Source organism: Miscanthus floridulus, chromosome 17 (genome assembly GCF_019320115.1).
Source record: "Miscanthus floridulus cultivar M001 chromosome 17, ASM1932011v1, whole genome shotgun sequence".
In the NCBI taxonomy this organism is placed as follows: domain Eukaryota; kingdom Viridiplantae; phylum Streptophyta; class Magnoliopsida; order Poales; family Poaceae; genus Miscanthus; species Miscanthus floridulus.
The window spans coordinates 88,416,474-88,432,955 of record NC_089596.1 but is presented as its reverse complement, the minus strand read 5'-3'; the positions used below and the strand labels follow the sequence as shown (position 1 = coordinate 88,432,955).

At 44.0% G+C, this 16,482-nt stretch overlaps 2 protein-coding genes across 4 annotated transcripts; one reads left to right on the top strand and one right to left on the bottom strand.

Moving 5' to 3' along the window:
- The first annotated feature begins 1,912 nt into the window (after positions 1-1,912).
- On the top strand, positions 1,913-4,772 carry LOC136516629 (basic leucine zipper 23-like). Of its 2 annotated transcripts, XM_066510080.1 has the most exons (3): positions 1,913-2,356; positions 2,443-3,596; positions 3,793-4,772. In XM_066510080.1, the coding sequence occupies exon 2, from the start codon at positions 2,716-2,718 to the stop codon at positions 3,424-3,426; it is 711 nt and encodes a 236-aa protein (XP_066366177.1). In that variant the 5' UTR covers positions 1,913-2,356; positions 2,443-2,715; the 3' UTR covers positions 3,427-3,596; positions 3,793-4,772. The 2 variants fall into 2 exon arrangements, with proteins under 2 accessions (XP_066366177.1, XP_066366178.1); XM_066510081.1 differs by having other exon boundaries at positions 1,913-3,596; positions 3,818-4,772.
- Positions 4,773-9,016: 4,244 nt separating this feature from the next.
- Positions 9,017-14,355, bottom strand: LOC136517561 (protein ABA AND ROS SENSITIVE 1-like). Of its 2 annotated transcripts, XM_066511161.1 has the most exons (8): positions 13,789-14,355; positions 13,054-13,153; positions 12,095-12,248; positions 10,936-11,362; positions 10,465-10,540; positions 10,302-10,348; positions 10,002-10,207; positions 9,017-9,565 (listed from the first exon to the last, which is right to left on the bottom strand). In XM_066511161.1, exons 1-7 carry the CDS (start codon positions 13,872-13,874, stop codon positions 10,021-10,023), a joined length of 1,077 nt encoding a protein of 358 aa, XP_066367258.1. In that variant the 5' UTR covers positions 13,875-14,355; the 3' UTR covers positions 9,017-9,565; positions 10,002-10,020. The 2 variants fall into 2 exon arrangements, with proteins under 2 accessions (XP_066367258.1, XP_066367257.1); XM_066511160.1 differs by lacking the exon at positions 9,017-9,565 and having other exon boundaries at positions 9,618-10,207.
- Between the last annotated feature and the right edge of the window lie 2,127 nt (positions 14,356-16,482).

The window sequence follows — 16,482 nt, the reverse complement described above, 5'->3', positions numbered from 1 at the left end:
CTAGTAGGATTACTGAATAGTACTACTACTAGGATTACAAGAGAAGAATCCTAGTTAGACTAGATCTTCTCTCTCCTTTGTGGGGTATCCTGTGGGTCCCGTATCGACACTCGTCTTAGCCTAGGCCGAAGACACCGTAAATCCACGAGCTCTTCAAAATAATAACGAGCCTGAGAGGGATCGAACTGGAGACCTCCTGCCTCGGGCTGCAGCGTGCTTACCAGTCCAGCTACGAAAGTTTGTTGGATAGACAATACCCGCAACCCTATTTAATAAGGGAAAACAGGAAAAAATATCCCTTAATTAATCACTCCTTGGTATGCTAAATCATGTCCTAAACGACTTTCTTTACCAGTATGGAGGGAGTATTTATGTAAGTTTCCAACCTTTTAAATGTATTATCGTAATTTGGTTAATTTATAGCTATGTTTGCCGAACTTTTTGTTTGGATTTTATAATATTACACATGAATTTTTTTTACTAGGACTACCTTGGTCTTAGATCCTGAGTCCGCCACTGTGCCGAGGACAGCGTTCGGTCACTTATAGTGACCTCCTTTCGCCTCCGTTTCTTCATCGAGTTGATCCATTTCAACTTCAACTTTATCTTCTTTGTAAATGTACCAACACCACCAAGTGTACACCATTATGTGTATGTGTGTTAGCATTTTCATAATTATTTTCTAAAGGATTAGCCACTCAACTTGCCACGCCACTCAATCCTAGCGACGATGCAAAGTTAGATCACTTGAGTGGCACTAGATGACCGATATGCAAACAAGTTTATCTTTCTTGATAGTACGGCCATCTATCCTAAATCTGGTTATCAACTTCTCTACACATCTATGACCGGTGAAATAAAATACCCTAGGTTATACATTTGCCTTGCGTATTCCATTCCATCTCCTCTAATGTCAATGCAACACATACACCAACACGATCAACAATGATATGATCCACTTCATATCATCACGTGATCATATTGGTTCATTAATCTTGACTTCACTTACTTTTTACCGTTGCCTTCGTCCATCGGCATCAAGTCTGGCTCAAGTTTCACCGTCACGCGGTCCATCGCTCCAAAACCTCCGACTTGCCCTTCATGCTTACAACCGGTCCATCAAGCCAAGTCATGTCTTAATCTTCTCCACCTTGATCACATGACTCAATGTCATGTCTCATGTTCAATGAGCTCCTTCATCATCACATGTGTGAGTTTTGCAACATCTCCGAGCCATTTTCACCTTCATGGCATATGTTGCTCACACATATGTACCTGTAGACTAATCACATGTGTATCTTACATAAACACAATTAGTCCACCTAGGTTGTCACTCAATTACCAAAACCACACAAGGATCTTTCAAGTCTTAAATTAAAAAAATAGCAAAATTTTGTCCAAATGTCACAAATTCAGTTATTTCACGGGTATAAAAAAATCTAAAACTACTTTAACCTTTGCCCATAATAACCTAACCTGTTATCTCTTGAATCTTCATTTCAGTCTCTTAAATACTATATAATGGGTAACCAAGAGGACTGGTGGAGTAACTGATCTGTAAAGAATTAGATGCATTTCTAGAATACCTAATAAATCATTAATTTGGTTATGTAGTATGGTCAAAAATATATTTCCTTTTATTATAAGATAATTTTGGATACAATTTTATTGAAAAATCCTGAAATTATTGAAATATCCTTAAAACTTACACGATTGGTTAGTAAATATTTTTATAGCCACGTGCGCACGTGCATTTATAATGGTATATTTATAAATAAATAATGATGATGATCATTCAAACAATAAATAATAAGGATGCGAATAGTCAACTAGGCAACAATATCTTATCATAAGGGGCAAAAAAGTCCAACTGGATGACAAAACCACCAGGCCAAGTGGCAGGCCATCTCAAACAAAAAGATTCGACCATTGCGAGCGAACAAAAACCTCCCAGCACAGGCAAGAACTGGGGATCGTCGCCTCTCCCTCCGTCTCTTCCACCCCCACCATTCATCCAATCACGTCGGCGTCCATCTCCTCCTCCACAACTCCCTTTCCAAGATTCTCCTCTCCTCCAATCGCCTCTAAAACGCAAAGCACTGGATCGAACGTCACCAAACAAAAAGATCGGTGGCGAGACGAGAAAGAAAGGAGCCGAGAGAAAGTTGAAAAGGGGAGAGGGGAGAAAAGAGAATGTAGAAACTAGAAAGTTAGCTTCTCCCCGCTAGAGGTAGAGCTCGGCGGTGAGGGAGAGAGAGAGACCTGTCGCCTGCCCTACCGTCGATTCCATATCGTCTCCCTCGAGGTTCTGATGCCGGAATCTTGCTTTTCCGGCTAGTTTATCGATACCACCTGGGTAGTTTCCAGTCCTCACTCTTCCAACCTCTACCATCTTGTGAATTTGCTTTTCACCCAATTCGGGCAGCTCACCATCTCTTGCAGGAGTTTGCTGTCCTTTTTCGAGTGCATGCTCCCCGGGTTCTACTGTTCAGTGGTGAGGTCTACTGCCCTGCACGCTGCACCTGCAAGTTAGTTTTTCATCTGTGATCCGCCAGTTTGCCCCCCAGCCGGCAATCGCTGCTCAGAAATTCAGCTTCAAGGAGCATCCTTGATTTCTTCCTCTTCCTCTTTCTTTTCGGGCATCTTTCTTGTGCCACTTGTCCATTGACCACAGCCACAGGGGGAGAAATTGTTCTCGGCACATTCTCTGCCACAATGGAGGATGGAGCTGACCTCCCCTGCCAATTGCTCTTCTCCCACCCGGAGATGCCTGACAGCTTCGACGAGTTCTTCAACAGCGCCACGACGATCTGCACCCACACGCACAGCTGCAACCCTCCCGACCCCTCGGCCGCCATGCACACCCACACGTGCCTGCACACGCACACCCAGGTCCTCGGCAGCGGCGGGGAGGACGACGACGCCAGAGAGGAGGACTCGACGAAGCCGCGGAAACCTCTGGGGAACAGGGAAGCTGTGCGCAAGTACCGGGAGAAGAAGAAGGCGCACGCGGCCTTCTTGGAAGAGGAGGTCAAGAAGCTCCGTGCCGCCAATCAGCGGCTCCTGAGGCGGCTGCAGGGTCATGCAGCTTTGGAGGCAGAGGTGGTGAGGCTCAGGAGCCTCCTGCTCGATGTCCGGGGCAAGATCGACGCCGAGGTCGGCATGCTCCCGTTTCAGAAGCCGTGCAGTGTGGGCTCTGTGGGGTGTGCTGATCCAGCTCTGTGCTTTAATGGCAACTCGGAGGTAGGAGGCAGCTGGGAGGAGAGCTCAAGACCAGCAGTTGCGGATTGCAGGATCGATGAAGGGAGAGGGATGTCACAGGAAATTGATGTTCAAGAAGCTTTGCATCATTCCATGGATGTTGTTGCAAGCTTCGTGAGTTCTGATCCTCTGGCTGCCTCTGCCAGTTTCTTTGGGCTTGCTTGAAAGATCAATTTTTGATTGATTAAAAGGAGGAGGAACTGATAATGAGTAGAACTATCTTCGCTGTGGTTTATGCTTCTTGTGCTGGTGTTCAGTGTGTATATAGGGTACAGAATACTTACATATGACTATATGGGCACTGAAGAAATCGAAAATGCAAAATTGTACTGCAGGTATGTCAATGAAATGTACTTGACTTCTGATTTGGAGTTTGTTTGTACTTAGCTGAAATTATATTAAACTATTAATATAAATGCACTGAATACGGTTTACATCTGAAAACTCATTTCTGTGAGCACAAGAATTTTTATTTTCTGCAATTATTAGACAGCAGCTACTAAATTGTCAAATTCTTTGTTCATTCTGCAGAACATTGAGGCTATTTTTTGCCCAGGTTTTTCTGAAATACCACGGACCTAATCATCTGGCAAGGTTGCGGTGTGCATACTGTGTTGAGCTTTAAGGGCTGTCTGAACCAACTTGAATTTAGTAGCTGACCAGCTGTCAGGATTCTGCTGCAAAGAGAAAGATATGATCTCCTCAAGTCAAGGTTTATTGTCATTCTGCACTGGTCTGCTCTGAAAGAACTTCTGTTGCTAGTTTAGAATGGTTTTGCCCGGATATTATACATTTATACTACTACAACACTTCACTGATACTACTGCAGTACGGCTACATGCTTGCTTTCAGACTGTTATGGAGTTATCTGACTACTACAGCTTTGTTTCTTTGGATTCTCAGCCTTGTACCTCTGGAATCTGTGTGCAGCTCAGCGGATGCATCATGTATGCAGTCTGATTTGCAGAATCTTTGTGGGGCTGTGTAGGTTTCAGTTACTGGTTGGTAAACCCTTCTGAGTAGTATGAAAAAAAGGGGAGAAAAGAAGAAAATATTCAGACCCATGTGGTCCATGGAAATGGATTATGATACGCATTTATGTCATTTTTTTTTAACAATGCAAGTGTTTAAAGTTCAGAGGATTTATGCAAAGAGCAAAAACCAGAGCCAAAAATATTCGTAAGAAGAAACTGGTTAGATCTTTTCTTTTTGTGAAAGGAACCGAAGAGCTAGCAGCTGCAACTTTCTAGCTTGGCATGCTACTGATGGTGACGTGATGTAATCTGGCCATCTGGGACTGAGAGGCATCACCGCACTGTTCTGGTTTACTCCAAACAAGTTGGCCTTGGCCATTGCATTCCTGATTCCTCCTGAGCCAAACATGACACAGGGGAAATATTTTTATTGGACATGGTTCCCCGGCGATGATTTTTTCCTTCGACAACTGGTACTGTTGTAAGCTTGAAATGATTGAAACTGGAAGTTTTTATTGAACTGTTTCTGCAAGATAATTATGGGACCCTGGCACCATCTTCGTACAGTACCCCTCCAGGCATTATTGGTCTCTGTCTCTTTGATATGTCGCCTGAGAAACTATTGCGGTCAATTGCCTATCTAGTGCTCTGCTTCCTTTCGATAGATGTCTTGTGCATCATTTTTCAGCTGTATAAATTTTGCAATCGGCTTTCTTTCAATGGTATATGTCTATTATATAGGGCTACAAGTACAAGTTATCTCCTTAAGCGCTAGAAAATTGAAAATAGAATTCAGGATGTTTATTTGCTTTATATGACACCTGATTATATTTGTGCGAAAAAGAATTCTGATGTTGTAGCACCTTTTTTTTTAGATTATGGAATAAAAGCATTCCGGCCTTCACATTCATAGGTGAATGCTTATGGCCAAACGATACAAGAGAGATACTTAGACAAAGGTTCCGCTACTCGGACATTAGAGAATCCCCAAACCAGACACAACACTGCTGACTGCAGCATTACAGAGAGCCCACTGCTCAAAACCCCTAAACATAACGAGTGACAAAACAGCATCAAAGGACTACGCTTCTATCCTTCTCTGGTTCTTCCAAACATGGCCACAAAAAAAATGTAATGCCACTCCTTCAAGACGCTTGCATCCTTCATTCAAAGCCCTCTCTCTCCCTCTTTAGACAATAGGGACCATTGCCTGATCCAATATGCCCCCCCCCCTAAAAATTACCTGCAAGTAAACTAAACCCCGCTCGATCTGAGCCGTCCGTGCCGATCCGACGGCCGAGCGGCGTTATCGGGTAAACAAAACCCCCTTCAGCCGGCGCGGGCGAAACCCTAGTGCCATTCTTTCCCTCCCGTTCTCTCTCTCACTCAGCCGCGCGAGCCCGAGCGAAGAGCAAGTAACGACGAGAGCGAGCAGGGCATTGACGCCATCGCCGGCCCCCTCGCCGGCGTGCGCGCTCCCCAGCGGGTGAGCGCGCCGCCGTCGAGCGGCCTGGCCGCGGCGCCTCCTTGGCCGGGGCCCAGCGAGCAGCTGCCCTCGGCTCGGCCTGCTTCTCCTCGTGCGCCGGCGAGGCAGCCCACTGGCTCTTCCTCTTCCCCTTTTCTTCTTTGGATCTAGTTCTTCTTCTCGGTTGAGTCCGATTGGGATGGGAATTCGTTCTAGGGTTACAATCTTGGGTTAGGGTTTCATTGTGTATCATCCCCGTGGAGTCTTTACGGGTTTTAGGGTTCCGTTTTGATTCTCTTCTAGGCCGAATCCCTCTTCTTTTGTTCTTTCCTTCACCCAGTTAGGGTTAGGGTAAGGGAATCGTTAGGGTTAGGATTAACCCGATTCGTTTCTATCGATTTGGTTCACCTTTTTCATTTGATTTCTTTTCTTTTCTATTTGTACCGAATCGCTCTCTTCCCCTTCCTCGTCGCGAGTTAGGGTTAGGGTTCGGTTGAACCCAATTCGGTTTTTCTCTCGGTTTTGATTCAAGATCTTCGAGATAAGCCCCTTCCCCTCTTCCCTTTCTTCTCTTTTGGATCTTCTTTCTTTTCTTTTCGGAATTGAACCAATTTGGGTTTGGGGTTAGGGTTAGGGTTTGACTCGGAGTGCCGAGACCCCTTTCTATTCTCTTCTTAGATCCGAACACCGATGTTCTTTTCTTGCTACGCGCCGGCGAAGACGGCGGTGCGGCACCTTTCCCCCGGCTCGGTGGTGGTGGTGACCGGCAGTCAGTGACGCCCGCCATCCTCCCGGTCTCTTTTCTATTTTCTTTTACCCGGTTAGGGTTAGGGTTTCAATCCGAAACGGATCGAACCCTTGTTTTTTCTTTGATTTCTTTTCAATGCTTTACCCCATACTAGATCTACACACTGGCAACATTGGCTCTGGTACCATTGTTAAAAACAATAGTGCCTCTAAACCGTAGATCGGGGTAAGCATCTTACTTAGGGTTCCTTTAGTTCGCCTTGGCGCAGTTGCGCCGTAGCCTCGTGGACGCCGGTGTCGAGAGAGCTCGGCGCGGTGGAGTCTAGCGTGGTGGAGACGAGGTCCAGTGGCGATGCAGAGATACGGCGGAGTCGGTGGGGCTTCCTGTCGCTGGCAGCACCCTCTTTAGATCGGGTTAGGTTTTCTGTTCGTGGTTACATCGGCTCCGGTCAACCTCGTCCTCCGAGCCCTGATCCTCATCTCTCTTTTTATAGTGTTGTGCGACAGGGGCCCACCAACCATATCAGGGTTGGGCGCCCCCGATCAGGGCGCAGATCCAAGGACTCAATAGGCCGTTTGGCCTATTGGTAGAGATCAACTAACACCCTTTTCCTCACTAAACTGTACAGGTTAGGGAACCTCCGCTTTAGCGGTTGATGATTTCCTCACTAACTGTAGCACCTAACTGCGTGTCTCGCTAGATGCAAGCTAGTTCAATGAAGAACCGTGTACTAATTGAGACCTTCATTTTCATTTGCGGTTGCATGATTAAAAATAAGATCATACTGTTTCCAGCACCATCCGGGGATTATTTACTTTGCTTTCTAGAAGAGTTCTATGGATTGTTTAGGCAGGTAGCGTCTGCTGACGTAATTTTTCAGGAGCGCACGCACCTAATGAATTGGCCGAATTAAGGTGTTTCTTTACCCCATATTTCATATGTTGCAGCTAGTTATCGGTTGGTGAAAGGGACGTGTACGTGTGTCTGTCAAACATCGCATAAAAAATCATGTAACCAACGGCGGTCCAAATACAATAAGCAGATGACAAACCTGACAAGAAAGACGACCAGTCTCGACCTAGTTTTCCTACGTTATCTGAGTGGAAAGTTCTAACGATTATCATTTTGTATAATGGCCTTGGCAGCTTATCCTCTATCATTTGCCATTTCTCAATGTTCCCGATTGACAAACCAAAGTCCCGTTTGGTTCAACAGATGTTGATCTCTGTTACTCTGTTGTATGTGTGTATGAGCAGTCAACGGCCAATCCACAATCTGCCACTAAATTAACTTCATACTTCTTTTTCTAAAATAAAATATAGTTGTAGAAGGCACAGATACCTTAGAGCAAGAACAAGTATAATAGCATGTTATAATGGGCTGTGGAGGAAAGAGAAGTGAAGTTGATAATCACAACCGAACCTGATCCGCGTGGACGCCTTCCAACATGACGCAAGCTAGTACCCAATCAATAGTTCCTAAATCAATGCGTTAATTCATTTATTTTCCCTTTTTTTGTTTTGATTTGAAACTCAGACTATGTTATTCCTATATATTGAATCAACATAATGACCAAAAGAAAAAAATTAACATGGTTTTCTTATAGGCATAGGGGGCGGACAGAGGGGTAACACCACTCTCTAAGAGCATCTCTAATAGTTCTAAAAAAATAGTCTTCCTCCAACAATTTCTAGAACATCGTTTCTAAAATATAGTAGACAATTTTGCATCAGAAATCCCAAACTATTTCTAAATCACCTCAGCCACTTTTAGATTTCCTTTCTCTTTTATATATTTACCTTAGGAACTCTGTCTTACTCTTTATTCTTCCCATATCCTTCCACCTCTAGATTGGAACATAGATACGCGCGATCGATTTTTCGAAGTGCCGAAATGTGTAATTTAATGAAAATATTTGATTTTACTTCCTTTAACAACTCATCTATAAGTACTTAGCTATCAACATCATATGTATTTTCTCGCTCCGTACCTGCTTACATCCTTACCAGCCAAAGTATGATTTTTCTTTCGGACTTGTTAGCGCCCGGATGGACGGACGGGGTTCGGACGCCCGCGCTTGCAGTCCATTTCCCTCACCGTTTTGTGCGCCCACACAGGGCCTGTGCTGCCCAAACGTCACCAGCATCAAGAAGAGGGGGAGGAGGCGGCGGATGCCTAGCCGACGCCGAGAGGAGACACCGAGGCGAGACAGTAGAAGGCGAGGAGGGAGATGCAGAATCCAATCTACTTTTAAAACATCCTGATGCAACACTTACAACATACGTCTAAAGACAGATGAAATATTTGAAACATGCATCTAAAACACTTTAAAAACACTTGAAACTATTGTAAAACATACGCAACATTCAGATAAAATACTTGCAACATATGTGTGAAACATATATGCAACATCCAAATAAACACATCTGCAACATACGTCTGGAAAAATAGCTGAAACATCAGGAATAAAACCTTACAACATACGTGTACAAACATTGCAACATATATAACATTCCGATCTACTTTTACAACATTATATGAAATACTTGCAACATACCTATAAAATATCTGAAACACTTAAAACATAAGACTTGCACATGCTTTTTCACACTTCTTCTGTACGACGCAACGCAGAGCGAGGGGACAGCCGGTTCTGACCAGCGACGGCTCCCTCTCCTAGCCAGCTGGCCTAGGCGCGGCGGAGGACGGAGCACGGCATGGCACGGCAGGGGACAGGGGCGCCGTGGGGGATGGCGGCGGCAGCTCGCCGGAGTAGGCCGCGGCGTGGGATTGAGGCGCCACGGGGATGGTGGCAGCGGCGAAACATAGCAGGGCAAGCGGACGGCCACACGATGGACAAGCGCAGAGCGGGGAGACGAGGGCGGAGTGGAGAGAATTGGGTTTTTTTTGGATCCGGACAGACGGACGCCCGAGTCTGAGCATTAGCGTTTTTCTTTCGAAACAAAGCTCGGAGAAAGAAACATTAGATAGACATTAAAATATATCCTCTTAATGGTCAGTAATCGCTAGAGAAAGTAGATAGACACAAACCCTGTAGGTGTAGCACAAAGCGTCGAAGCATGCACGAGGCGGTCTGCACAGGCGGCGGAGGCGTCCCTTCAACCATCCAACAATGTCAGATATCCTTGTGACGACAGAAAAAGAATGAAATGCACGAGAATCTTTGACGGAATCGTGATCTAGAGGCAGATAACTTGCTTAACATGTACTCCTATTGTACAAAATCGGAAGCAACGTGTAAAATTTCTTGGAACAAGTTAAACCGTCGGTCAGAATGTGATACGTACAACCAAAGAGGTTCAATCAGTCAAGGGATTCGCATTGGGTTCAGGTAGTCAGAAGACTCAGAACTGCGGTGTATACAAAGTTGCCAATGACGCTACACAGAATGACGGGAACTGGTTACTGCTGTGGGAGACGAAAGATGTAAAACTACAGTGTTTTCTTCATGTAAAAAAAACTGAAGAACAGGTTTAGAATTCTCGATAATGGCAAGATGCTAAAGGTTCTGACTTTCCACGGTAGTTCATACCAGTTGCAAAATGTTTCCATCATTTCAAATGCTGTGCTCTCCAATCAACAGCAAAATCTGTGTTGTCATCCTCTTCATGGCTCGATGAGTCGCTGCTGCTGGACTCAGCATCCATACCGATAGGTTTGCTATTTAATTTAGCAGTACGGGCGGCTCTCGACTCAACTAGCTGTTTCTTCAACATATCAACTTGCTGCCTGTACTCCCTGTATAGAAAAATAAAAGGATGGCCACGGTAAAAATCTTCACTATGGTACACATGTTTTTCAAAATCTAACAGGATATGGAGAAGTATCTTACTGTTGCTCGAGAGTCAAGTACTCCTCCCTCTCAGCAGCAGCATCAATCTACAGCAAAAAGGAAAGTTTGCTAGTATCAGCAGTCTGGAACTAACATTGGAAGGGGTAGGTAAATATCTTTTTCACTGTTAGCATAAAATGTATAGAATATAAATTAGCCTAACCTCCTCTTCTTCAAGGCGGTCATCAACTTCCTGCAAATCCTCCTGAATTTCCTTCTCGAATTCTTTGTATGCATCACTGCACAAAGATTTTAATGAATTGACATGATAATGTCAGTGTACAGACAGCAAATAACATTTTACTAACTGTAGATTACTGCAGATTTTGAACTTGACAGATGCAAAAACACAAAATGGGCGTGGAAATGACAATAAAACGACCAGTTTAGAAATCAAACTCATTTATGCTGTTAAACTATGCTGACCAGCTGCTGCTAAGAGCCATGATCATAAAACACTATCTAAACTCCAGCGTATAATCTATCAATCCTGACTAGTGACTATACACGTGTCATGACAACAAAATGCAAAATTGCCAAATAAACAGGACAATACATGACAAACGGGTAGGTCTGGTAAAAATTGTTATGCATGAATGCTGAATCCCGGCAAGACATGGCCACTAAAACTTACTTCATGTCAACTTTTTGAGGTTGGATACCGCGTGCACGGAGATCTGCATCTTTGTTATCAAAGAAACCTTCAGGCAACGATCCTTTTGCTTGAGCAGTTTCTGAACTTGGTTCATTGGGTTGCATGCCACTGCCAGTTTTCTTGTGATCAAAGAAGCCATCAGGGACGCCTTTCACCTTCGTGTGAATGGACGTGGCAACATTTTGAGATGTACTAAGCTCTTTTGGAACTGGAGCTGGAGCTTCATCTTCTTCTCCATAGTCAAAAAAATTCCCTGGAAGGGTTCCTTTGACACTAGTATTGTTTTGACTCCCTTTCTTTGACATTTGATCCATCCTAACAGGTGATTTACCGGTACTTGCTTCTATGGTCTTCGGTTGAATAACAGCAACTTCACGGCGCACAGACCTTCCCTCAGAACCAGTATCTAGAAATCAAAGTTGTTATATCATGGCATTGATGTTCACAAAAACTGTTGAGTTTACTAGCGGCGCTAACAAATAGCCATTTTACATTTTACTGTACCATATTACTACAGGTAGAAAGCTATACAGAAAACACATCTACATTATATTAGACATTGATATGGCAAAATGTACAGAAAACAGAATAACTAAAACATTATACTTAGACATTGTAGGTAAAACATTCTAAAACAACTTCACGGTGTTTTAAAATCCCACACCATGTTTCATTTAACAGTTAACACAGTGGCAGACCGATAGGTTTAATGATTTAGCATGTACAGCTAGGAAGGACATTACAATTTATTGGTAGATTAAGAGAAGAAGAAAATGAGAATTTTATACAGATGGTTCATTTGAAAATAAAATTGAATAGGTTATAATGCACAACTCTACAGAAACATGGTATCTGAGAGCAATGTCATGGGGGCAATCCTTCCCCCCGCAAGTCGAGTTTTTATTTTAACATGGTGTCTGAGCAAGTGTACATAGAGGTGACAAAAAAAAAAAAAATGGAAGGCAAACACTGGACAAGTGGCAGAACAAAAGGAGGAATCAAATGTAAGCTCAAAAGCAAAATAAGAAATGTTTATTTCCATGATAATGATAATATACGCAAATGCCTCTAGAGCAATACTACAGACCCAATTGATTTTACACTATTTGGAGCAAGGGAGGTCATTAGGTATTCTCACCATCACTTTGCCTTTTAGTTCCCTGGTTATCAAAAAAATTGGTAGGTAGTGTGGAAGATTTTTGTTTCTGAGACTCCAATGGTTGCTCTTGCTTGGCACTGTTGCCTCTAGATCCTGCACCTGTTGCAGCCTTAGCAGCAGCAGCGCCTTTTGCCTGTAATCAAAATACAACCTCAGTTCAGAAGTAATAAATACAAGAGCAAATACACTTTGAATGCAGCATATCAATGTGATTTCATAAACCATAATCTTATTCTTAGAGCAATTAAAATGTACATAATTAATTAAGTCAACATAGAAATCACGTGCATGCAGCTCCCATGGAATCAAATGTACACTATCTGATCTGATAGTAAGCAGAAACTAAATCTGAAAAGGGGGATGGTTTCCAAAAATGCTAGCCGGGTTTCAGATTGAACAGACCAAAATAATCATAACAACAAAAGCATCAAATATGTATTTGTACTAACACTGTTCAGTTTTCATAAGGAACTAGCAAAACAAGCAGCGGAAACCACCATGTCTGGTTTTTGTTACATAGTGCTTTGTCTAATCTTTTTTTTAATGAAATAATGGACAGGACTTAGTTTTATATAGGATAAGATTGCACGGCAATGTATTGTGTGTCGCTGCAGCAAAACATTCAGTCAGGTGTTTTTTTTTACTACCTCCGTTATCGTTTACTGTCACCGAATTTTTACTGTGGCAATTTTGACCATACGTTTTTCCTGCAAAAGATTTTTAGATACATCAAGTTTTCACATATATGATTTTTTATTGAACATACTTCATTAGTGTTATATACATTGAAGTATCTAAGAATTTTTTAGAAGAAAAAACAGATGGTCAAATTTGCTACAGTAAAAAGTTGCTGACAAGTAAACACCAACGGAGGGACAAGCAGCCATAAACACCCACTCAAAAGTGTAAATCAATTAACACAGGCAAAGCTTTCTTACTTCATGATGCTTCCGTGACACTTGGTGTGCAGGCCAAAGAGCTTCAGACTTTAGCGTAATATTGCATACTCTGCATATGGGCTGATCAAATTCGTTATACCTGCACAAGATTATGAAAATTTAAGACGTCAATTTGATGTCTCATAGTTCATAGTTATAGTAATATTTCTTAACTAAGATCCTGATTCTCTCAGCACTCCACTCCACAGTGCAAATTGAAACGCATTTACAGTTCGTAGTTAAAACTCAGGGCGACTACTTGTGCTTTTACATCTATGCTCTCAAAATCTATGACAGCCTTTGCAGAATAACTAAATGATGGCCAGATGCAGGATACCAGAATCCACTCGAACTAAAACTTCGATGAACAGATGCAGGATACCAGAATCCACTCGACCTAAAACTTCGATGCACAGATGCAGGATACTGGAATCCAGTCGAACTAAAATTTCGATATCACGTCGGGAGAAAAACAACATAGCTACGCAATGTGTAAGAGTCCAAACCATGACGATGCCAAGCTGTAATTCGGAAGTAGTTTATAATTGTTGAAATCCTAGTTTTTTTGCACACGGCTAGCCAGAATTCGCGACGGCTGTTCATCCAAATGCCCTAGGGTTACACCTTGTACAGGTGAGGCAGGCATCCCAACCACTGAACGAACTTAGCGGCAGGATTCCGACAGATGAGAGCCAAATCGAAGGCACCGATCGAGACAGAGAGTCGAAGGAGGACCTGACGAGCGCGGGGTCGATGCGCCGCTGCTGCTTCTCCTTGGTCTCGCGGAGCTTCGCGCGGAAGATGGCCTTCCTCTGGTCCATACTGGGCGAGCAAGGCCGCCCCTAGAACCCGAGCCTGCCTACTTAGCCTTCGCGCACAGATGCTGCGGCTGGCGGCCGGGTTCTCCTCGGTCCGCGTCTAGAAGGTTCTGAGGAACGGAAGCTGTCGCGTCAGACTGGCCATTCGGTTCGAACCGCAAATTCGGTTCGTTAAGGTAAAACTTCAGTTTTCAACAAACCGGAACCGATCCGTTCGTTTGAAAGTTGAAAATGGACCGGCTTCGGCTTTTTACTTCGGTTTCTCGGTTTAAATAGAACCGAACCAACAATTCCTGTTAGCAGCACTTGTCGTCCCCGCCTGGCCGCCTCCCTGCTCGCGAACGCCGCCGCGCCAGGCCGCTCCCTCCTCGTGATCGCCGGCACGCCACCGCGCCGAACCGCTCCTTGCTCACACGCCGCGTGGGCCGCTCGCCGCCTCCCTGCGTAGCTGTGCTCTTGCTTGCACTGCCGCACCAGGGCGCTCGCCAGCACTGGCGGAGCCCAGGGGGGCTGGCAGGGGCCATGCCCCCACCCCCAATGTTTCAAAAAAAAAAAATAGTAGTATGACTTAATATTTTTTATTTATATTAAGAGGGAGATTATATAAAATTCTTGTCATATATACCTATTAATATCTTCTAGATAATATAATCATACAAAACACAACTAGATAATAAAATTATCGCAATAAAAAAGATCGAGCCGGCCCCCCTAAGTATAATTCCTGACGGCCGGCCCCCCTTGAGTATAAATCCTGGCTCCGCCACTGCTCGCCAGCCACATGCCCACGCTGCGCACGCCGCCGCCACTTGCGCCTTGCGGAGAAGAGATGTTGGTTAAGGTTACTGGGTTAGGTGCGAGTGGAAGTGGAGAGGGATAGAGGGCGAGAGGCCTAGTGGAGGCTAGGTTGGGTTGGGCATTGTCGCGTTGGGCCATGGTGGCCTGCTCCTTATGCGGTTGCAACTACCCTGGAGATAAAATTTTAGTTAATACCATTCCTCGGTTTGGTCCGAACACCGAACAACTGGAACCTAAGAACCGGAACCAAACTGAAGAACCGGTTCTCTTACCGGTTCGGTTCGATTTGCGGTTTTTGGAGGAAATGTGCCTAGCCTGACTGTCTCGACAGGAGGAGGGGAGGACTTGCTCAGATTTGTGGGAGAGGAGAACGAAGATCCTATTGATCCACCACGAACTTGATCAGTAGCCAATTTTGTAGATCAATGGTGAAGGAACAATGGTGAACTCGAGGAAGATGGTCATGGGGAACGAACAGAAGAAAATACGTGGATAAGAAGGAGAGAAAAAAATAATTACCTATAGCACCAAATGGGACAGGCCCACCATTTTGGTGTGTGACACGATAGGCCCATTGATAACCGCAAGTGGGCTGAGAAGTGGCTCGGGCCAAGTTGTCTAATCTGGTTTGGATTATGAATTAGTGCTCACACAAGGTTTGGTTTAGTTAGGTTCCTTGTGATCACATTGCCAACCGAGTTAGGGCCTATTTGGAACGCGAAAATAAAAATGGAGGAAACCGCAGGAATTGAATAGAGTCAAAAGTGAAAAACTACAGGATTCGAAAACATAGGAATGAAAAACTTAGGCTTGTTTGGAACATAGGAACAAAAATACAGGAATGAGAATGGTAGGACGAAGATAAAACCATTAGTAACTAGATTAGTACTAATTGCACTAAAACCGAATCAATAGTCTCATGGAACCTTTTTTATGACCCATTGAATGTCTAAATTAACTTATCCCTGCCTGGATATGACTCTTTCCAAAGTAGGTAACCTTGGCAGCAGGCATCAGTTAGCTAGTTGGCCTATTATTAACGCACTAAGCAAGCCGTAGGAATTTTTTCCTTTAGCGCAGACCTCATGTTTTCTTTCCTGCATTTCATACAGGAAAGCTCACCGAAAGGAAATCGTCAATTGTCCAATCCAAATAGCAAGACTTGAAAATACTACATAGGAACATATTCCTTTGGAATTCCTTTGAATTTCCTTTGATCCAAACAACCCCTCAGGCTTAGTTGGTTAGATTCCTTGTGGTTGGACCTGTCTATCTAGATTTAAGTCGTCTGTGTTTATACTGTGTAACTCGAAAAAAAAATGATCACATTTTATAAAACTAGTAACGATTAAAGGCGTAGTAGAGCCCTAGGGCCAGGGCACCAGGTTGCAGTTTTGCACACTCATCTGGATTGGACCATCAGCCTGTTCGTTTGGCTGTGGCTTGTCGTAAACGATCGTAAATTTTCAGTCAGAACAGTATTTTTCTCTCACACAAACCAGCCAGCAGTACTTTTTCACGAACCAGCAATGATACGAACCAGTCAACCGAAGAGGCTGCATAAACATGGCCATATACGAAAATCTAAGTCGCATGCTCACTCACCGTACCTCGTGAGCGTCGTCTCACTTTGAGTTCAGAGGCACGCACGATACCCCGAAATGAAATACTGAATGTTACTAGATAAATAAATCTGAAAGTCCCGTGCGCATTATTTCTGTACGGAAGGACCAAAGGACGATCAGTTCATGTGCCACGGTGAAGTGTCCGTGGAGCTGAGGAGCCTGCTGCATCTACCCGCACACGAACCGGC